Raw genomic sequence first — 23,374 nt, 5'->3', positions numbered from 1 at the left:
GGTACGTTGTGGTGTTATGGAAAGTGTGGTGTGGTGTGAGGTGAGATGGAGTGTGGCGTGATGTGGTCGAATGTGGTGTGGTGTGGTATGCTGTGTGGTATTATTGTGTGTGGTGTATTGTGGTGCGCATGGCCTGGGTGATGTGTGGTGTGATTCGTGATGCTATGGTGTGGTGTTATGGTATCGGGGTGTGGAATTATGGTGTGTAAGAGGTGGTGCTGTGGTGTATGGTGTTATGGTGATGAGGAAAACTATGAATATGAAGCAGAATGGTGCTACGGTGCTGATGTGATGTTATAAAGATGTGGTATTGTGGTGTATATATGTGGTAAATGTGGTGGTGTTACGGCGTTGTTATGATGGTTTGGAAGAGCTGAGAGGTAGGCTGGGACTGGAGTGTATTGGTGTTGTGATGAGGAGAGGTAGACTGAGATGGTTTGGGCATGTGGAGAGGTAGGATGGGACTGGAGTGTATTGGTGCTGTGATGAGGAGAGGTAGACTGAGATGGTTTGGGCATGTGGAGAGGTAGGATGGGACTGGAGTGTATTGGTGTTGACCGTGTTGAGGAGGGGTAGACTGAGATGTGGAGAGGTAGGAGGGGACTGGAGTGTATTGGTGTTGTGATGAGGAGGGGTAGACTGAGATGGTTTGGGCATGTGGAGAGGTAGGATGGGACTGGAGTGTATTGGTGTTGTGATGAGGAGGGGTAGACTGAGATGGTTTGGGCATGTGGTGATGATGGTGGATGATAACTGGGTGCAGGAAGGGAGAGGTGTTAACGTTAGGGATGGGGTTGCGAGAGGCACACCGAAAAAGACCTGGGATGAGGACACTGAACGAGACCCAAGGAATAAGGGACTAAATAGGGAAGCTGCCAGAGATCGAGCAGCATGGACAGCCGCCTTGAGGTGTGCATGTCTAAGGTGGAATGTGGGATTATGGTATTGTCCTTTTGTGGTGTGGTATTAAAACTGCTTGCTGTGGTGTGGTGGTGGTGTGGTGTGTGTTTGAGTGATTCTGGAGGTGAGATGTGGCGGAATAAAGTGCTGTGGTGGTGTTAATGGTGCTTTGTGGTGCTGTGGTGGTATCAAAATGGTGTGGTGTTGTGGTGTGCGTGACAGGGGTGGTGTGTGGGGGGTATAAGGTACTCAGAGGCAACCACAACCTGACCCCACCTCTCGCCCCCTCACCCCCTACTTCCGGCACAATCCCCTTCGCTGACCAAGGTTACACACACACACACACACACACACACACACACACACACACACACACACACACACACACACACACACACAAAGACACAAAAAAACACAGACATAAACACACAAAGACACACACAAACAGCAAAAAACACACACACACACACACACACACACACACACACACACACACATACACATACACACACACACAAGGACACACAAAAAAAAAAACAGACATAAACACACAATGACACACACAAACAGTAAAAAACAGACACAAACAAAAACCACACACACACACACACACACACACACACAATGACATTACAGTTCACCTGTCTTTCTCCCCAACACTGAATAAACAGGAATTCCTTGTACTATCTACCTACCTATCTATTTATTTATCTATCTATCTACCCATCCATCCATTCATCCTTCTATACCCACCTACCTATCTATCTATCTATCTATCTATCTATATATATATATATATATTTATCTCTATCAATCTACCTACAACCTACCTACCTATCTATCTATCAACCTACAAAAACTACCTACCTCTCTACTTATCTATCTATCTATCTATCTCTCCATCCATTCATCCATTCATTTATCTTTCTACCTGCCTACCTGTCTATCTATCTATCCACCTATCTATCTGTCTTTCTACCTACCTACATACCTATCTATCTATCTATTTATCTAGACACCCGGCCAGATGAGGAAAATCGTCTGGAGGGAGAGGAACACACACTACCTACTGAAAAATTCCCTCCAGGCGTCTCTCTCCCGCTGTTGGCTAATCGACAGCAGGAGAGAGAGCCACCGGGCCACCGTGACTCCCCCTGCCTGACACCGCTTCATGAGAGGGACACACACACACACACACACACACACACACACACACACACACACACACACACAAAGAGAGAGAGAGAGAGAAAGAGAGAGAGAGAGAGAGAGAGAGAGAGAGAGAGAGAGAGAGAGAGAGAGAGAGAGAGAGAGAGAGAAACCTGGGCTACTTTTTTCTTGCTATCACGATTTTTTTTTTATGCTTCTCTCTCTCTCTCTCTCTCTCTCTCTCTCAGAATTAATACCTACTGAACCGGGGGCGGCGCACCGGAAACGCACCTGGTGGCATATCACGTGCTGTTGGGACGGCCCTGTCTGCTGGTGTGGGCGTGAGTGGGGCAGTGAGAAATGGAAGTGAAAAAAAAAAAAAAACGCAAGTATGATAGCATGGAGAATAAGTTAAAACTTCTCACGTACTAAAATTGTCTTAAGTAAAATCTTAAAGACAGACGTGGATTGGTAGTAACCTCGCCATTCCCGACAGTCACTTACGAAAAGAATATTTAATGTGTGTTTAGCCTGAATGCCACTTTTGGGAGCGCATTTAGCAGGACGGAGAGAAACTACACCTTGCTTTAATTGCAGGAAAATAATTGTCGCTAATGAGGCTCACCTGTGTTATTACCTACACCTGCACCTTCATCCCCTCAATTCTTAGCCTTTCAGAACTACTACGTCAATGCTTTCTATTTTTGATGTAAACAGACGATTTCTTTCAGGGTAAAAGGGCACGCAAATAGTGAAGCCGTTAATGAAGCCTCTCTCTACCCTCTCTCTAATCTCTATCTCACCTCTACCCTCTCTCTAATCTCTAACTCACCTCTCCAGTTGAAAAGATCACGACTAAACTGAATATTATAGTCACCTGGTAGTAGGTTGAAAAAAGTACGATAATGACTATTCTCTCTCTCTCTCTCTCTCTCTCTCTCTCTCTTCATCCTTTTACAGCTTAGACAAGACCTCTCATAGTCATTCCAGAAACATAACCATTTTTTTTTTTTACCTTGAAAATTTTTGGAAGTTTGAAAATTCCAAACAGACTCTAAAAATTAATTAGCTCATCTCCCAGGTGTGTGTCAGGTATTCCGTGACGTGGGACTCCGTGAAAGTGTTTAGTAAAGACCGAATGAAGAGTCTCAGTAAAGAATAGGTGCTTAAAGTAATGTGTTGGGTTGAGATCGTGTGTCTGGCTAGAAGTGTTAGTAAAGGAGAGAAGAATTTTAGTAAAGATAGGTGTTTTAAATAAAGTTATCAAGCTGAGATCTTATGTCTGGCTAGAAGTATTATTAAAGAACGAGAGAAAATGGTTGGTTAAGAATGATTGCTGTGGAGAAAAGAAAGAACAAGAAAAGAAAAAGTGTTGGGTTGAGAAATTATCAGGTGTAACAAAGAAGTATTACTAGAGAAAGTAATTAAACTGTCAGCTATAAGACAGAACAGTGACATACCTGACTAAAAGAAAGTGTCAGAGTAAGTGTCAAGTAAAGGACAGAACGTGGCTTGTGTCTGGCCAAAAGGTGTCAGACAAGAAGTAAAGGAGTGTCAGACGGAGGACAAAACAGTGGTATTTGTCTGTGTCAAAGAAAGTGTGGCACAATTACTGTCGCCAGAACCATGAACGAAAGTAACCACTACTTCCCCCCTCACACCATTAACCCTTTAGCGCACATTAGCTTTCTCACTCCTACCCCCTCCCCCTCTCCCACCATCAACCCCCTCCCCTATATCATCATCCTCCCCTCCTTACCCACAATCTTCTCCCCCTACCCCCAGCTCTCATCCCTTCATTCTCCCTCCCTCTCCCTACCCCTTACCCAACATCATCTTCCCCTACCCCTTACCCACATCATCCCTCTCCTCCTCCTTACCCACAACCATCCCTCCTCCTTACCCACCAGCAACCCCATCCCTTCCTCCTCCCCTCGTCACTTCATCCCACCTCTCCACCACCAACCACTTCGCTCTGATGACGTAATTTAAAACCCTCCCCCCCTCCTTTCCCCTTCCCCTCACCCCTCCTACCACCCTTAGCTCCTCTTCAGACCGATTATATTCAGCTCAGGACCATTTCTCGAAGCTGGGGATAGACACAGTTTCCATTAACCCCCTTCAAGGAGACGAGCCTCTTAAACTGAATGAAATCGTCCGTTTGTAGCAATAACTGACTACCTGTGGACCCCCTCCGATACTTCCCCCCTTTCCCACTCCCCCCTCCCCTACTTCACCCCCTACCCATCCCCCTCCCCCTCCTAACCACCCCTAACTGGCCTATGCATGGTCATTAGACTCTCTCCTTAACTACCTCCCTACCCCCCCCCTGTACACCTGCCTCATTTGTTTAGTCTCCCTTAGGCCTCTAGTCACATACACAAATTCACACACACATGCGTACACAGGCACCAATTACGTACACATACAAATACACTTACAGACACACACACGGATACACATACTCGCACGGCACAAACATCCAGACACAGAATTCTCTCTCTCTCTCTCTCTCTCTCTCTCTCTCTCTCTCCAGGCTGTAATATAAGACTAGATGTTAAGTCACTAGTCAGAATGAACCCCACACATGGAGAGGGACGCTTTCACGTGGTGGCACTGATATAACCAGGCGGATCCACTGCCAGGTTATACACACGTCCCTCTACTACCCCCCTATCCCCCGAAAGGAGGATGGTGGACTGCAGGAGGTGACGTATGTGTGTAGTTAAATAGGTACCATGTGTCAAATTAGCCTCAGGTTGATGCTACTGCTGCTACTACTACTATTACCACTACCACTGCTATTACTGCTACTACTATTACTATTACTACTACTGCTATTATTACTACTACTACTACTACTATTACCACTACTACTACTACTACTACTACCATAGCAGTGTAGGATTACTGAAGAATATGTAATCCCTCCAAAATCGCCTGGTGGTAGTAGTAGTAGTGGTAGTAGCAGTAGTATTTGCAACCTCAGGCTTATCTGAAACGGAACCATTTTAACTTCACGCCTAAACTGCCCCCTGTTGTAAACCACCATCCTCCTTTCGGGGGATAGGGGGTTAGTAGAGGGACGTCTGTCTAACCTGGTAGTGGACCCGTCTGGTAATACCGGTGCCACCACATGAAGGCGTCCCTCTTTAGCACTTGGACGAGTAAAAATGATAACAAAACACATGAGGTTAAATAGCAATAGTTCCAGTGTTACGGTTAGACAGACATATCAGGTAATTGCTACAATTAGGTCGCAGGACAAATAACATCGTAAAAGAACATGTAATAGCATAAAGAGAAATATCAGCATAAAACGAAGTCGCTTACAATGAACAAACAGCAGCGTAAAATAAACAAACAGACGCGTAATGGGAACAGACGCGTAAAATGAACAGCCGCGTGAAATGAACAACCGCGTAAACCAAACAAATGACCGCGTAAAAAGAACAAATAGCAACACAAAGGAAAACAAGGGCCAGAGGATGCCGCAGAAATCACCCACTTGAGACTCGGCAGGAAAAAAGAAAAAAAGAAAAAGGAAATGAAATCTTAATTGAGGGTTGTCTGAGTTGCAGTTACTCAACCTCTCTCTCTCTCTCTCTCTCTCTCTCTCTCTCTCAGATCACCATTTTATCCATCCTGCCTCTCTTTTCCGCTTCACCTTACAATCTCTCTCTCTCCATCTTACATTCTCCCTTCACCTCAGTTCATCTACCTTCAGCTTTCCTCTCGCCATCTTTCACCACCTCATTATCATCATCCTTCCTCCAATCTTCTTTTGTTTCCTTATCTCGCCTCACTTTTCCTCCTCTTCCCTCTCCTCTCTTCTCCATTCAAACCTCTCCTCTCCTCATCTTCTCTGATTTTCTCTTATCTTTCACCTTACCTAACAAACACCCTCTCTCTTTTCCTACACGAACTTCTCCTCTCCTCTCTTCACCCCATCCGACCCCACCTCACCTCCCCTAACCTCTCCTCCTCCTCTAAAATTATTCCTTCCTCCTCCTCCGCTTCCTATGACTCCATCTCAATTTCCTATAACTGTATCTGTCTTACCCGGCATCCTTCCTCTCTCCCTCTCTCTCCCTAACTTTCCCCTAGCTACGTGCGTTTCCCTAACCTCGTCCCTGTCTCTCCTCTCCTCTCTCCCTACCTCTCCTTTTCTTCTCATCTCTCTCTCTCTCTCTCTCTCTCTCTCTCTCTCTCTCTCTCTCTCTCTCTCTCCTAGCCTCCTCACAATTTCCTCTCCTCTCCTACCTTTTTTTTCTTCTTCTCTCCTCTCCTTTTTCCTCTCTTCTTCCATCTCCTCCCTTCCCTCTCACAGTTCCTCTCTCCCCTAGTTATATTTTCTTCTCCCTCCAAATTTACCCTAACTCTGTGTACATTTTCCTAGCTCCATCCTTACTTCTCCTCTCCTTCCATTTCCCCTCCTTTTCTCGCTTCCCTCCCCCCCCTCTCCAATTTCCCCTCCCCTTTGCCCGCCTCCAGCCCTCTTTCAGGCTCACTCTATAGGCAGCCCGTAGTCGTCCCTCCCTTTCCTCTCCTCTCACCTATCCCTCACATCCCTCTCCTCTCTTGCCCTCCTCTATCCTTCCTCCTCTATTTTCTTCTCTTCCCCATTCCTTTCCTCTCCTCTCTTCTTATTCTCCCCCCTTCCCCTCCCTCTCTTCTCCCCTTCTCTCTCCCTTCTTCTCCTCCCCTCTCCTCTCATCTCTTCCCCTTCCCCTCCCATCTCCTTTCTTGTCTCTTCCATCATCCGTCCTCCTTTTTTCCTCTCCTTTTCCTCTTCTCTGCTGCTTTCCTCCCTCCTTCCCCTTCTGCCTTCCAGCTTCCCCCTAAATGCATACCCAGTCGCTGCCTCTCCTCTCCCCTCCTCTCTTTCCTTTCCGCCTCTGTCTTCCTTCCACCTCCCTCTCGCTGCTAGAGACCCTTCTCGTGGTGGCATCGATATAACTGGCCGGTGGAGCTGCCCGGTTATACAAACGTCCTTTAGATCCTCCTTATGCCTAAAAATGTAAGACAGAGACGAAGGGCATTTTCAGCCTGCACTCCACTGGGTTCACATTTACCTGAACACGTGGCTATAAGCACTGCTACATTACCTCTATCCCAACTTCCCCTCCCTCCCAATTTTCCCTCCCTCTCAATTTCCCCTCCCTCTGAGCCTGCCTCCAGCCTTCCTTTGGGTCCCATTTACCCCACTCCTGTGAAGCAAACTTTTGGTCGTCTTCCTCTCCTTCCCTTCTTCTCTCCTATCCTCATTTCCTTCATTATTCAATCCCCTCATGTCCTCTTCCGGCTTTCTCCCCCCTCCTTTTCCCCTCCCCTCCCCTCGTCTCCTCACCTTCCTTCCTCTTTTCCCTCCTCCCCTTTTTAATCCTTGTTCTCGACACAAAGACTTGGTACCCTACAGCCAACAGCCTAAAAAAGATCGGTAAATATATTGCTCAGTTTCTTTTGTACAATTTCACTTTCCTTCCCTTCATTCTCCTTCCCTCTCCTTCCCTCCCCATCCCTACTTCTCTCTCTACTCTCCTTCCGTCCATTCTCCTTCCTTACCTCTCTACTTTCCTTCCTTCCTTACCTCTACCTACTTTCCTTTCCTTCCATTCTCCTTCCCTACCTCTTTCTGTAGTTTCCTACCTTCTATTTTTCTTCCCTCTCCTTCCCCTACCCCCCCTCTCTCTCTCCCCCTCTCCTTCCCTTACTCATCCTCCCTCCCCCCCCTCCCTCTCTCTTCCCTGCAGCACTCCTTCAAGCCTAGCCCCATGAGGCGGTGCGACGGTCGGCTGGCTTACTACACACACACACACACTATAGCACAAATAGGGGGGGTAATAGGGAGAAAGTGTACACGGCCACGTTCCTCTGGTCACTGCCAAATCCCTAATAGGTGAGAGACACGTGTACCTGCCACTCTTTGCTGTACAGGTGAGTTACGGAAATTGATTGACAAAATAGTTTACCCTATTACTGGGAAGAGGAAGAGGGGAGGGGGAGTAGGGAAGGAAGTGGAGGAAGACTGGGAGGAGGAGGAAAAGGGGAGAAGGAAAAATAGGAGTAGGAGGAAAATGGGAGGAGGAGGAGGAGGTAAGTGAGAAGAGGAAAATGGGAGGAGGAGGAGGAAAGTAGAAGAGAAAATGGGTGGAGGAGGAAAAGGAGGCGAGGAGGCCTTTCTTCAGCTGAATAAAATTGTCTGAAAATAATAAAAATAAAATAAGAAAGACGCCCCTACGCTGGAGAGGTAAAGCAAATGACCATAAGTGTTAGTTATACCTGACACACACACACACACACACACACACACACACACACACACACACACACACACTTCTTCTTATATATACTTCATCCTTCTTCCCTCCAGACGATTTCCTTCATTTGGAGGGGGGGGGGAGGTTAATGAATCCTGTACCCCAACCCTCTACTTAAAGAAAAAAAAAAATAGAAGCACAAAAAGAAAGAAACAAAGACGTGACAAAAAAAAATGTAGAAAAGAAAAAAGAAAATTTAAAAAAGGGGAAACAATTAATATAAAGCACAAAAAAAGAAGGAAACAAAGACGTGATCAAACCGAAAAAGGGGAAGGAAAATAATAAAAAAAAAGAAAATAAAAAAAAAGGAAAAATCAGTAGACAGCACAAAAAAGAAAGAAACAAAGACATCATCTAACAGGAACGCACAAAAAAACCTGGAGGGGTTCGATAATGCCTTCACTGACAGAAAAAAAACAATCAATCAATCAATAATGAAGCTGACGCCATACTGACAGTCCTTACCACCACATCCCATTCACAAGCCAGCAAGAAAGCAACAGCCCCAAATGAAGTTTCAAGGATGGGACGAAAATCAATTCTTCCTTCATCAAGAGCATAGGGACATAAAACTGAGTCACATTTGATAAGATTAATACTGAGAATTTTGTAGGATGGGTGAGAAAAATGCCGAGAATTTACGTATACAGAAAAAAAAAAAAAAGTGTTTCTGAGATGAGTAAAAGATAAATGAAGATTAATACTGAGAATTTAGGTATATATTTAAGATCGTTTGTGGGATGGGTAAGAAAATTACTGAGCACTTATATTAAAAAAAAGATTGTTTCTGGGATGGGTACAAGATAAATGCCCTTCCTCACGTGGCGCAGAGTTAACAATGTAATCACCTCATAACCACCGCCCCCTTGGCCTCTCCCTCCACCTGGCCTGACCCATTACCTGTAATTGGCACGCTTACATCTATTTCACGGTGGCCTCAGGGGGCACGACCCTTCACCTCAGGACTTAACTTTGCCTCCATACCTAAAAGAAAAACTTGAGGCGTTTACTTCACTTACAATCTCATTTTATGCTTCACTTTGCCTCACGTTCACTTCATTTACAACCTCATTTGATGCTTCACTTTGTCTCACTGCTTCGATTTAAAAGTTTCATTGTTTCACTGTGTCTCATCATCATCATCATCACCTCCTCTCCCTTCCACAATTGCTCTCACACCTACAAACACACTCTTATAAGTCTCATTCATAGTCTCATCATCATCATCATCAATCATACATCTGTTCTCCTTCTTCACTACTCATCATCATCCAAACATCCAAAGAACCATCGTCATCACTCAAGCATCCATCAACTTGCCCACATCATCCAAACACCTGTCATCAAAGACGTAAAACCACCACCATCATCATCATCATCATCATCATCACTGGACCCAACCAAGACCAGAACAGCAACAACGCACAGACCTGTAGAGAGGAGAGAGGCTGGGAAGGGAACAAGTGACGTGGAATGAATGTCAAAGTTATGTCAACCCTTCCACCTGCCTATTTCCCCACTACCATCACTACCATCATCACCACCATTCTTGCTCATAATAACAGTGGTTGGTGGTGATGGTGGAGAAGATAATGGTGGTGATTACGGTACGGATGGTGGGGAAAATGACACGTTTGGGAACAGAGTCGGCCTAGGAAAGGGCGAGATGACGACCACGAAAGGATATGTCAACTGTTTATTTTGGTCGGCCTTCGATTTCCTCTCTCTCTCTCTCTCTCTCCAGCCATAAACTCTCCTCACTTTTGCTTGGCCTAAATTTGCCATCTCTCAGTCCTGAATGTTGAGCTGTAAGATGAAATTAGCACTGTAATATGATGCTTGTTACGAAGAAGTACAAACACTCATAACAAACAGGACATCACCATCACCATCACCATCATCATCATCATCATCATCCACCCTTATTCCCTTCTAAAACAGTGTGAGGTAGGATCCAGGAAAGGCCCACACACCGATAAAAACACCCGAAAAAGCCTAATTATGTGTCAAACAGTTTCAAGCGTGTTTTGATTTACAGATGCGCTACACAAACACCTGCCTGATAATCACTACTTCGGGAATCAAGTTTAAAATAAAGTGTTAATTCCATATCATCTGCTCTTTCGTTGGCTGCATATTCACAATGATGATGATGATGATGATGGAGTTTTTGTATGCTGATGAAGAAAATGATGATGATGATGATGATGATGATGATGATGATGATGATGATGATGATAAGCTTGTACATGCTGATGAAGAAAATGATGATGATGATGATAAGCTTGTACATGCTGATGAAGAAAATAATGATGATGATGATGATGATGATGATGATGATAAGCTTGTACATGTTGATGAAGAAAATGATGATGATGATGATGAAGCTTTTGTATGCTGATGAAGAAAATGATGATGATGATGACAAAAGCCTATTTCCACTGCTAAACGGCCGGGTATGAGGCGGGCAATTAACAGTTCACATGAGGGAGGGTGACGCGGTGTGGCGTGGGAAGAGGAGGGACCCTCTCACAGTACCGACAGAAACGCCTCCAGGTCTCTTTGTCTTAAGTCACCCCTCACAGGAAGCGGCGTTGGGTAATAGACTGATGAATGGATGGATAGTGACAGATAGATACATAAATAGATTAGACAATGTGGACAACGAGAGAGAGAGAGAGAGAGAGAGAGAGAGAGAGAGAGAGAGAGACAGGGACAGAGACGAACTGACAGAGACAGACAGATGCACAACGACAAAGACAGACACACAGACAGATGGCTATATAAAGATGTATACAAACTACAGACAGTTGGACAGGTAGACAGACATACGAAGATAGCTAGATAGATAGACAAAGGGTACAGATATTGACTGACAGACAGATAACAGAGACAGAGAGACAGTTCAATACACAGACGGAGATACAGGGAATGGAAAGCAACAACAGCGGGAACACCATCAACAACAGCTGTTATTCGTGAGACAGACAGCCCTGAGCCACTTACCTGGTTTCAGTACAAGCTAACAATACAACAGTCGAATACGTAGCAATGACTGGCCTCGCAATGCATTTCACGAGTTACGAAACACAGGATAAAAGAGAGATTTTCAGTGCACTAAAGGCGTGATGCTGTATCAGTCAAATACACAGAGAGATTCAATACAGCAGTGCAGCAGAACAACAAAAGAACACTATACGTTCTGCTCTGTCGTCATCATCATCATAATCATCGTCCGAACACTTCCAAATCAACATAGTAGACTAAGACTATGCAACTTAGAAAGAGAAAGTACGAAAGTGGAAGAACTACTTTGCTCTTTGACGTTGGAATATTACAAAAAAAAAAAAAAAAAAAGAGAGAGAGAGAAAAGATTCATAATAATAATAATTTCTTCTAACCCAATTGCACTAATAAATGGGATGGGTAGGATCCATGAGGAATAAAAAAAAAAAAGCAAAAAAAGTAAAAAAACAAAAAAGGAAATGAATTACAGAAGAGAACTGTGAACGATGCAAAGTGAACATCAGTAAGTGTAAGTGTCCAGCGAATATAAAAAAAATGTTGTCATATTACTCACCATTTTTCAGCTTGTTCTCCTCTGCCGCCTGTCCATTGGGGAAGATGGTCTTTACGAAGATGCCCATGGAGCCCTTGGGAGAGTCTCGCCCCCCGACTATGGAGAACCCGAGAGACTTCCTACCACGCCCTTTCTCAAAAGCCACGGTCTGGACGGACATGGCCAGGCTCTTCGGACGTCGAGGGAGCGTTGAGCTAAGGCCCCGTGGTTCTGAACGGGACGGTGTAGGCAGCTTAGAGGACCCAGGAGGGCAGGAAAACCGCTGAGACGAAGATGGACACTGCTTGTTGCCTCGTGGAGACTTCCTGTTTGGCGTGGAGGGGGTCGACTGCACCTCAACAACAACCTGCTTATGGGGTGCTGACTGAAGCCGAGGGATCATGCTTGAGTTGCTATCACTCTTTTGGGAATCCTCTGGCTCCACGTGGATTAATTTGGATGTGTAAATGTCTGTGAGGAAGGCCTTATCCCCACACAGTCGCACGTCACTGGCTGAGGAGTAACGCACATCCGCTGGTTTTCTAACATCGTGGGTTGAGGAGTATCTGGCTTCTCCATTTATGTAGCGAGGTAAGTACCCTTTCCTGGATGGGTGCACGTGCCTTGTCTGATTTGATGTACTGGTAGTTGTGTCGGTAGTGGTAGTTGGAGAGGACAGTGAGGCCTGGAGGGTGGACGGCAGGGAGGCAGGGCTATCCGGCAGGGGTACGGTTACCGACACTGGACCAGAGACAGAAACAGTTGCCCTCGAAGCATCATACCCAGGCAGGTATGACTCAAACGGTGCCAAGGTTGTGTAGTCTGTGTAATCATCATAATCAGAGTAGGACCCCCTTCTCCTGGGCAAACTTCGCTCTGAGTACCTGTTCAAGTGAGTCTGCCTTAATCTGAGATCATCTTCAGTCGCCATTAGCTCGTTCCTGAAGGTCTTGTCTGTGGCATAAAGTTCTCCACATGCCTCACTTAGTCTCTGGGCTGCTTCAACTTCAGTGGTAGTGTGGTGGTGGTTGGGGTAGGGGGCTGAGTACTCGCGGTGGTGGTGGACATCTACTTCTCTGGCTATAACGATGTCCACCTCCTTCGGGGTACTGCGCAGGATGTGTCTGGCTTCGTCTAGCGTCACGCCTCTCAGTCTTCGTCCATTCACATTGATAATCTCGTCGCCCACACGAAAACGGCCGTCCCTGTTGGCGTAAAATTAGTCTCAGCTTAGTGACATCCCAGCTAAGAATGATATTAAAGAAAAAGAAAGCTAAATGAAAATTCTGATACTGTTTTGTTTTTATTACCACAATGAACGTAATTTTGAGGCATCTTTTTCAGAATGTAAATGTGTGTGAGTGTGTGTGTGTGTGTGTGTGTGTGTGTGTGTGTGTGTGTGTGTGTGTGTGTGTGTGTGTGTGTGTGTGTGTGTGTGAGAGAGAGAGAGAGAGAGAGAGAGAGAGAGAGAGAAATATGACAGACTTACACCCATCAACTACACGTGCGTCATTACAGAAGGCAATCAATTTTTGCTGTGTTTAATTTCACCATCTACCACAATGACTCAACACCATACACACAACACCATACACACAACACCACATCACACTCCTCGTCAAAGTCCAGCACCATCAAAACTTAACACCCCATAACATCTCAACACCATATTTCACCATAACACTGGGATCCTCCTTAACACCATATCCTAGGCGATTTATTTTTCTTATTACACCTTAACCCTTTCAATACGATAAGGCCTTTTTTTTTAGGCCTATGCTATCCCAAGATTTTTTTTTTCACCTCAGGAAGGATTTTCAAAACGGAGGGATTACTCTAGTTTTCATTAATCCCTTTACAACTAAATCTCTCACTTTGGATTGATCTCGCTTTAATTAATCCCTTTACTAATAAATCTCTCTCAATTTGGATATAATCGTCTCGTAACAGCAAGACTAAAATAAAAATGAAGTCCATGAGCTAAAAGGGTAAGCATCTTAACTATTATTATTATTATTATTATTATTATTATTATTATTATTACAGCTAAGCGATTATACTAAGCGTTGTTAAGTTCCCCAGTAAAGAAGAGCTTGATACGGGCCTATCCTTAACCCCTTCAGTTCGATAAGCTGTCTCTAAGCTTAATGATATAATCTGTACAAAGCAAAAAATAAACAGACAGATAGACAGATGGATAGATAGATAAAGATAAATACACCATACATCACCAAACTGAACACGTCAATACAAACCCCAAATCTTACCACATCACAACAACTCAAAGAAGAATATAAACCACAGCATACATCACCACCCCCTCCCACACGCACCATCCCAGCGCTCCTCTCACTCCCTCACTACCAACTTCCACCTCATAACTGGCAATTACGAGCAAGATTGAGCAAGACAGGACGTGGGGAAGGGAGGGGGATCCAGTACAGGTTGGGTGAGCAATCTAGAGAGGCCTGTGTTCGTGTACTGGCGAAAGTGATGCTACGTTAGTACTTCCACTGACTGGTTAGAGTTTATGGCGTGAGAGGAGGAGAGGAAGGATTGTTAAAGTATGGGTTTTCCTCTTGTTGTGTGGGGAGGTATCATCATCATCATCATCATCACTATTACTATCACCATCATCATCATCATGAACAACACCCTGGGTCTGTCGAGTGCACGGTGAAGGCCTCTCCCACTTCTCCACTCTCACCTACTGACTGTCAGCCTGTTCCATCCAATCCCAGCAAACCTCCAAACCTTATCTTGCTCTCCGTCTGCCTCTTCCTCTCACTCCATCTCAGGTCTGCCACCCAAATTTCCTTGGCTGTCCATTGTTACCTATTTTACGAGGAACGTCACCCGCCCACATCCAATTTTCCTTTCGGGTGGCCTTGCACGGCGCTGGCTGTGTTAAGTCATTATTGGTTTTACGTACGACTCTTGGCACTCCATTTGCCTTCACACGTCACCACTCTGGCACTGACACCCACCGTCCATACATCCATACACAGGTTATCTCACTTAGGACTGGTGTGGTGATTTTTGTGGGGATCTCCTTACATGTCAGTTCGCTTTCTCGAAATTTAATAACGAAACTGTTCCCTACCCCAGCAAGGATCGAACCCACCTAAGTCAAACAGCCCTCCACTTCTCCACTGGCTTGTAACCATGAATGCACTAACCTTCGCAAATTGTATGCTTGACAAATGACCACCAAATAACGACTGTGCTGCCATTACTCGTATTTCAGAGTCTAAATAACTCCCAAATTTCCGTTTCTACACAATTATAGTGAATGGGGATATCCTGCAATCCTTCCCTAGAGCCGTAATATTACTCCTTTCCTAGAGACGTAATACTCCTCCTATCCTAGAGCTGTAATACTCCTATCTTCCCCCTTCATTATAACTATCACTGCCTCCATCATTACCAAAATTTCGTTGCTACGTAAATTTGTCATTGTAACTAACCCATGACAAAATTCCATTCCTTTATAATCATACTATCATTACATCCTAACTAATCATACTGTCATTACGTCCAATCAAACTCTCACGACAATAAATTATCTAACTACACCCAGGCTCCCGCCCCAAAAAAACTACGCCGAACATTGGTGTGCAATACTACTTCTGTAACACTAACGCAACACCCAACCCCCTCCTAGTGACCGCTTCTGAGGCAACACACAGCCACGCTACACTTGGCCAATACACGCAGGACCACTGACCGAGGCCGCACAGACCCAAAGCCTCCTCACTAGGTCACTCTGGTCACGCTAGGTCAGCCCTTCACACGATTACAGTCTCTCAAAAGCAGTGTAACCATGCGTCTCAAAATGAATGGATCTTAATTCTGCTTGACGATGATGATGATGATGATGATGATGATGATGATGATGATGATGATGGTGATGATGATGGTGATGATTTTTGTTCCAACCATTATGTAAACCAAACTTCACTATATCTGACCCTAACTAGAACCTAACCTAAACGAACCCAAACTATGCTAACTTAACCTTACATCAACATCTCAGTACCTAGCTTAACCTAATCTAACTCAGCCCAACCTGAACCTAACCCTTACATCAATACCTCTTTCCCTAGGCAGTGCCATAACAAACTCACTCTTCCCTAACTTAAACTAACTCAACACAACCCAATTTAACCTCACAAAGCCAACTCAACATATTCCCCACCCAACCCAACCCAACTAAACCCACCTCAACCCAACCCAACCTACCCACCCTTACCCCAACCCAACCTACCCACCCTCACCCAACCCAACCAGCCCAACCCAAGCTACAGTGAACTCCACGTCAACACATCAAATCTTACCTAGTACCTACCCTAACCTACCTTACCTAATCTAGCTAACTTCTATCTATCTATTGCCAGACGCCTCAATCCCGTTTGGGGTGGCCACAAACAAATCGCCTCCAAGTCGCCCCGTCCCCCGCCACTCCACCGCCCCGCTCCCAACTCACACCCCCCTCTCTCACACACCTCTCCACCCCACCCCTCCATCCCACCCCCGGCCCCCCCCCCTCCACCCCACTCACACACACTCTCCTCGTCAGTCTTTCGCCCTCCATCCTCTCCACATGGCCAAACCACCTCAGTGTGTTCCTCATAACGCTTCCTATCACATCCACATCCACACCACAACGCTCCTTTATATCCTCATTCGTCAGCCTGTCTCTCCACGTGACTCCACAGGCTCCTCTTAAATAACTCATTTCCACTGCTCTCACTCTTGACTTATGTCCTTCCAACAATGTCCAAGCTTCACTTCCGTACGTTAGAGTTGGTATCACAATACTGTCATGTAGTAACTTTTTCACTTCCATGCTCACTTCCCTGTTTCTTATCACTGCTTTCAAGGAACCAGCAACCTTTCTTCCCTGCTGTACCCTTTCAAGCACTTCACACTCCAAACCTCCATCCTTACTCATCACACTACCCAAATACTTAAACGTACTCACATTTTCCAATTCCTCACCATCTAACCTTGCTGTACATTCACTAACTTCACCTCTCTCAAAGACCATCACTTTACTCTTCCCTACATTCACCTTTAGGTTCCGTTTCTTACACACTCTCTCAAACTCATCCACCAAGCCTTGCAGCTCCCCTTCGTCTTCACTCAACAACACAGTATCATCTGCAAACAACAGTACAGGGAGTTTCCAAACTCTATCCTCTCTCACCATGGCCACTCCAACATCCACTACCCTACCTTGTACCTCTTTTATTACCCCATCCATGTACAGATTGAACAACCATGGAGACATGACACATCCTTGTTTCAAACCAACTTTCAAAGAGAAAAATTCACTTAGTTCACCATCCACACGCACTGCAGCCTTCGCACCATCGTACATACTCTTCACAGCATTCAACAACTTCCCATCTACTCCATATATTCTTAACACTTTCCACAATCCTTGTCTATCCACCCTAACCTATACCCCACTTCTGTATCTCACGCTATCGGTGGGTAAGCAGTTCCCAGGACCAAAGGTAGTCAGTATGCGGTCCCCCTGAGGCAGTGCTGTGAGTAATTGGCCTGTCACAACATGAGGCTAATCTCGCTTCACCACAATGTATTCCAGGCTGGCAAATGGTCCTCACAAAGCACAATCTGAATCCTTTATAAACCCTTTCACTTCAAGCCTTTCACTGCTGCTGGACGATTTCAATCAGCTCTATGATTCGTCCCTGGTGTGAGACAAGGACCTTCTCCATCAATACCCTTATTTATTATTAAGAACTTCCTTCCTCCAAGTGATTTAATTCCACTTATCTGAGCACCAGAGGAAGGAAAGGGGGTTAGTACCAGGAAATCTATCGTGGCGTCTCTCAGGTCAATATAAAAGGCCAAAGACAGCAAGGAGATAAATTAGAATAAAAAGACAATCTAATTTACTTTAATGGTCGCCTCAAAGTATAACCTGTATACTGTAAACTTCCTTTCACTCCAGCCCTTTGACTGCAATATGTCTTTAATTTTATATTCCTGTTACTGCCCTATAAAAGTAATCAAAGTCGAAAATTATGTTCGAATGCTGCTCCACGACTATAGTTAATACAATGTTCTTTTTACACGGTTATAAATAATCAGTGAGACGCAAACATACATCACACCCAAAACACACACACACACAGCGACAGAGCTTACTCAGTCACATACGTTTTACAGTAGAGACAAACGGGCCATCTTCTTGTGGAGTTAAAGAGGCTCCCTACCACCAGTAAGAGAGAATATCATCATCATCATCATCATCATCAACCGAATGCTTATTATCACCTCAAGATGGAGAGAGGGAAGATCTAGAAACACAGAAAGTATAAATGTAAAATAGGCAACAGTCATGCACACATCAATCACACCTACCACACATCATTCACACCTACAAGCATGACCATCAGCAAAAAATAAATCAATATGGAAAAAATGTTACGAAGCCTCCTATCCCATGTGGTAGTGGTGAACTGAGGAAAAAGTGAATAATTCTGGTAATAAAGTAAACCAATATCAGAATGACAATAAAGCAGAAATAACTGGTGTTGTTATTACTGGTGGTGAAGTTATGATAATACCAAGCCTCAACATACCTGTCTGTGAGGCCATTTTTCTCGATGTGGGCGATGACGTATCCAGTGGTGGCGCCGAGAGAGTTCCTGCGTGCCGTGATGTAGATGCCCAACTCCCCTGTGTGGTCCTTCACCAGGCGCATCAGCCGGAACGTGCGCGGGGTGGTGGCATGAAGCGATTCCGGCAGCGAAAGTGGTGCGGTTGAGTACGAGGCATCTGGAATTGTCCTCGGTAGCACTGCATCCCTTAGGTGACCTCGGAGGGGTGTGTTGCCCTCCCACCAGTGGCCCTGTGACTCCCCATCCTCCCCTGGGGACCTGAAGACACTTAACGCACCTCTCAGGGGGCTTAGAGGTGAGGTCCGACGCTCCAACTGTGAGGCCAGGAACCTTTGCCTGCGACTTATCAGGTCTTGTGGGTCAGACAGGCGCCGGGGGCCTCTAGGTCGACCTGGCACTAACTTCTCCTCGTCAGTCAGATTTGGTGTTGGAGGGGTTGTCTGAGATTCACTACGGTGCCGGGAGTACCGTGACACTCTCCCACACCCTGCCAGGTCCTCGCTCAATTTCCCTGACACTTTAAGCTCACTGTAATCACTATATTTACACTTGAGCTCCTTGTCTGCGGTACTGTCATGATTACTGTAGCTACTGCTGTCCATACTCAGGTAGTCGGGTTTTGAGTATTTGGTAATATCTGGGAAGTTACTGGGCTTCGAGTATTTATTGAGGTTTGGATGATTACCGGGCTTGGTGTAGCCCTCAACACTTGGGTAATTACTGGGTTTCACATAAGACTCTATTTTGGCATAATTGTCCAGCTTGGTGTAGTGGTCGAAAGCAGAGTGTTCCGCGCCTGCCAATGATCCAGAGTCAGAATTGGTCTCGGAGTGACTCTCAGTGCTCACACCGGAGTCTGCATCACTCTCAGTCTTTTTCACTCGTGTTTTGGGTGACTCTTGCCGCACCCCACACCCATCGCTCTCATACCCACTCTCATTGCTGCTCATATACACAGTTGCTGATCTCTGCTCACTGCGGCTGCGGTACCTAGTGGGGCGGTAGGAGTCTGGGGGATGATGCACAGGGGAAAACACTACATCAGGCTCTGTGATGGCTGTAGCAGAGAAAGAGCGAGACCGAGGCTGAAGAGGACCAGACGTTGGTTCATGTCCCGGCGGATGGACATTCATTCCCCTGTGCGCCGGACCCACAGCACAGTTTTCCTCAGACACAGCCCGCAATTTCTGTCGTATGAGTTCCCTTGTGTTCTCGTCACAAACAGAGTCACGGAGAGTTACCATACGCTTACTAGGTGAACGACCAGGTGTGTCAATCGGAGAAACACTTGGCAAGTTCTGCTGGTGTTGCTGCTGTAACTGTAACTGCTGCTGCTGGTGTAGTTGCTGTTGCTGTGGCTGTTTATGCTGCTGCATGGGGGCTGGAGGACGTGAGCGCAAGAAAGCATGAGGAAAGGAAGCCCTGGCACCTCCCAAGGAAGAAATATTCTCACAGCTAACAGTTTTGGTAGGGAGGTAGGTGGTGGCAGTGGTTGGTGTGGCAGGTGTGGCTGTGGGGGTGGTGGTGGTTGGGGTGTGTGTGGGGGTGGTGTGGGAGAGGTCAAGGCCAGCTGCAGGGTCCTCAGCAGCCAGGTACGTGCCCAGCTGTGAGGCGGAGCATGATCGGTACAGCTGCCTGGCCTCCACACCACTGCGGTTCTCCGGTGAAGGAGTCCCAGGCACAGACCCTCCTCCCCATGACAGGCCAGGGGGGTGAGACGATGAGGAGGGCAGTGTCAGGCTCATTGACCTAGAGAGAAAAGGTTGCCATCAGGATTAAAAAAAACGTCATATTTCTTGATCTAGGGGGACACTGTACCAAACTTGAGGATCTACAAAGGAAACTTTACTACACTCATGGACTAAGAGAGGAATTCATAGCCATGTTATGGATCTACAGAGGAAATTATAGCCCTATCATGGACTTATAGGTGAAGGCTTTATAACAGATTTCTGAAGTTATTTATCAGACCCTTTGGACTGCCGTAAGCTATGTATCAGGAACAGTTACCTCAATGCAAAGTAAATGTTAACCCCTACAATACAAACTTTGTCCAACAGAAAAAAAAAAGATAATCTTTGTATCATTATTAAGAAAATATATGAGAATCTGTAGTATCAGGCTCATGTGCATGGAAAGAAAGCTTTGGTGGACTATGAAACTTTGGCATACTCGTGGACCTTGTAGAAACAATTTTTGTATCAAAAACTAATTGGATGATGATCACACAGAAGTCACAAACAAAATATCTGATTGTTAGTAAGCAATTCCAGCAATCCCAAATGCCCAGATATATCATTTATACTTAATTCTGGCTAAAGCCAAACAATTATAATCAAAACTGGCAATACGTCCCCTAATTGTTGAAAGAATTAATGTCTAGGAAGCAAGTGCTGTTGCAGTCCCAGGGTCATCTGAATGTGAGCTAAGTAAACTGCACATTGAAGGTGCCATCTCCTACAGTTCACCATCCTCCTTGCAGAGGACAGGAATGGAGCTGAGGGACGTTTGGTATAACCAGCTAGCAGAGCCGCCTGGCTATATCAGTGCCACCACGGGAAGGCATCCCTCACCAGTACCATAGTGGATGATTAAACTGACCTTGTGGAAGATGATCTGGAGAACCTGGAGCCAGCCACCTTCTCTCTGCTTGGGGAGCGAGTAAGCTGTTCTAACTTCCTCCCCACTCGCCTACCCCACGTTGCCAGACCTGGTACATAAATGCAAATATGATAATTAGGTGGCAGTTCCTACCACATCTGTTGCACCTTAACATACCCTTCTTACTGGTCTACCACATCCCTCCTACCACACCTACCTACAGCACCGTAACACATCATTATCACACCAACAAACAAGGCCATAGTTCACTGTTCTATCACACCCATCCTACCACATCTACACTTTTGCTACCACACTTTGCCATACATCTCTCCTACACTATCTTAATACACCCTTCTCAACACAGCAGCACAAACGAACAGGATTTTAGCTGACAGTCCTACCACACCAACCCTACCGCATCAGATAAGTTCCTACCACATCCTTCTTAACACACAACCACATACAGGATTATAGTTATCTGTCCTACCACATCCTTCTACCACACTCTGATATAAAGCCATGAGCAAAAGTTCATTGATATTTCTCTTTCTGTAATGGAAGGTGTCACACAGATGATTTTTATGAGATTGCAATATGAACCACACAACAAAAGAGTATACGAAGAAAGGATACTCTCTTCTGTCTGAGGAGGAATGTTAGATATGGAGGGAAGGACACAATGCTCGCAGAGACTGTCAGCAAAATTTAGCTCCTAACTATACATCTTTCAATACACGTCAAGATATACACCTTTTCTACCACAGTCAAACACCCTTCACATTCTTCCTACCACACTTTGCTGCACATCTTTCATATAGCACCCCGACACACCTTTCCCACCACCCCAAGCCACACAAAATGAAGTGTGCCTCACCTTTCATTGGCGTTTTCAGTGACGTGGTTGCGGGCGCAGTGGAAGGAGGAGGATTGGTGCCAGAGTGGGGTTCTGTGATGGGTATTTCTGTGGTGGGATGACTGGCAGAAGGGGTCTGGCAGGGGGCTATAGAGGAGGTGTTGGTAGAAGTGTTGGCAGGGGTGGTGTTGGCAGTGACAGGGGTTGCAGGTGGGGGATCCAAAACCCGTGCTGGCATGGCAGTTACAGTCTCAAAACTCTGAGTCGTTGTCTCCTTTTTCACATCCTTTGGTTCTGTCTTCTGCACCACAGGAGTGTTCTTACCGTGGCTCTTTTGGGCTGCTGTCGCTGAGGTATTCTTATTCTGACCCTTAACCAGTCCGGAGAAGGTGATAGACACGCCCTTCTCCCCTTTTGGGTTGACATCTTTGGGGGTTTGGACGCGAGGGTCACTATGGCGGCGGCGGAAGAGACGCATGTTTACTTCAGTGGGTCCTCCCCTCTTCAGCAGATGGACTTGCCCGCCCTGACCCTACCAACATGCGCCCTCCGAGTCTCCCTCACTCAAGGGATGTCTCGCCACCATCCTTACTCCGCCCTCTGTCAAAGAAGAAGAGGAGAAAATGGTTACTAAGTTATTAGCCATAAAAAAAATCTGAATCTCTGTTATCGATAAAAAATAAATCTAGTCATTGTAAGCCTTCTTCCTAATTAATAACAAATCACCTTCGATACACCTCACACTACCTAAGAACAGAAACAGATCCCATTTTCGTTAGTCATCGTTACCAGTTACAAAAACAAAAATAAATCACTTGAGGTGCCATTCATTCAGCAGAAGAATAGAATTATTTTGGTAAAATAAATTATTCGTTGTCATTACTAAATAATATAAGTGTTTTTAATAGGCAAAAATCAGTAAAGAAGAACGATACCGGCACAGTGAAATTGTTGTATGTTGACAGACTGAATTTCAACATGTGGACAAAATTCATTCAGCTAAATCATTCTCGGTATAGGCACAATTATCAGTAAATTAAACAAAATATATATATACTGCTTCTCATCATCATTTAATATAGCAAATAATAACTCTTGCTTCTCGCTCTAATGACGCACAGCACAAATCTTGTTATTGAAAGTCATTCTCATTTAAGAAAACATATGACCATCGCTGCTTCTCGCTCGGCAAATTAAGTTAACCTGCTTAATGCACGTCATCGTCATCAGCTGGCCATGCAGAGACGAAACTCAGTATGAAAATAATTAAAAGATGAAAAATAAAGCACCTGCCATGGCCTGTAAGGAGGAAAAAAACACAGATTAGCAAAAC

At 45.3% G+C, this 23,374-nt stretch overlaps 1 protein-coding gene across 1 annotated transcript in view; it reads right to left on the bottom strand.

The window, feature by feature from the left end:
• Positions 1-22,519, bottom strand: part of LOC145395189 (uncharacterized) — a 44,654-nt gene extending 22,135 nt beyond the window's left edge. Inside the window, exons 1-5 of the mRNA XM_080268878.1 lie at positions 22,063-22,519; positions 21,186-21,294; positions 19,932-20,333; positions 18,546-19,871; positions 11,950-13,133 (exon numbers count right to left, since the gene is read on the bottom strand). Coding sequence (XP_080125004.1) covers positions 11,950-13,133; positions 18,546-19,871; positions 19,932-20,333; positions 21,186-21,294; positions 22,063-22,519 — 3,478 coding nt within the window. The remainder of the gene's footprint in view (positions 1-11,949; positions 13,134-18,545; positions 19,872-19,931; positions 20,334-21,185; positions 21,295-22,062) is intronic.
• Positions 22,520-23,374: the final 855 nt, after the last annotated feature.

The sequence above is a fragment of the Coenobita brevimanus genome, chromosome 30 (assembly GCF_032717465.1).
Source record: "Coenobita brevimanus isolate Jiangsu-jjx chromosome 30, ASM3271746v2, whole genome shotgun sequence".
Classification (NCBI taxonomy): domain Eukaryota; kingdom Metazoa; phylum Arthropoda; class Malacostraca; order Decapoda; family Coenobitidae; genus Coenobita; species Coenobita brevimanus.
The sequence above is the reverse complement of the archived record's forward strand: the minus strand, read 5'-3'. Positions and strand labels throughout refer to the sequence as shown.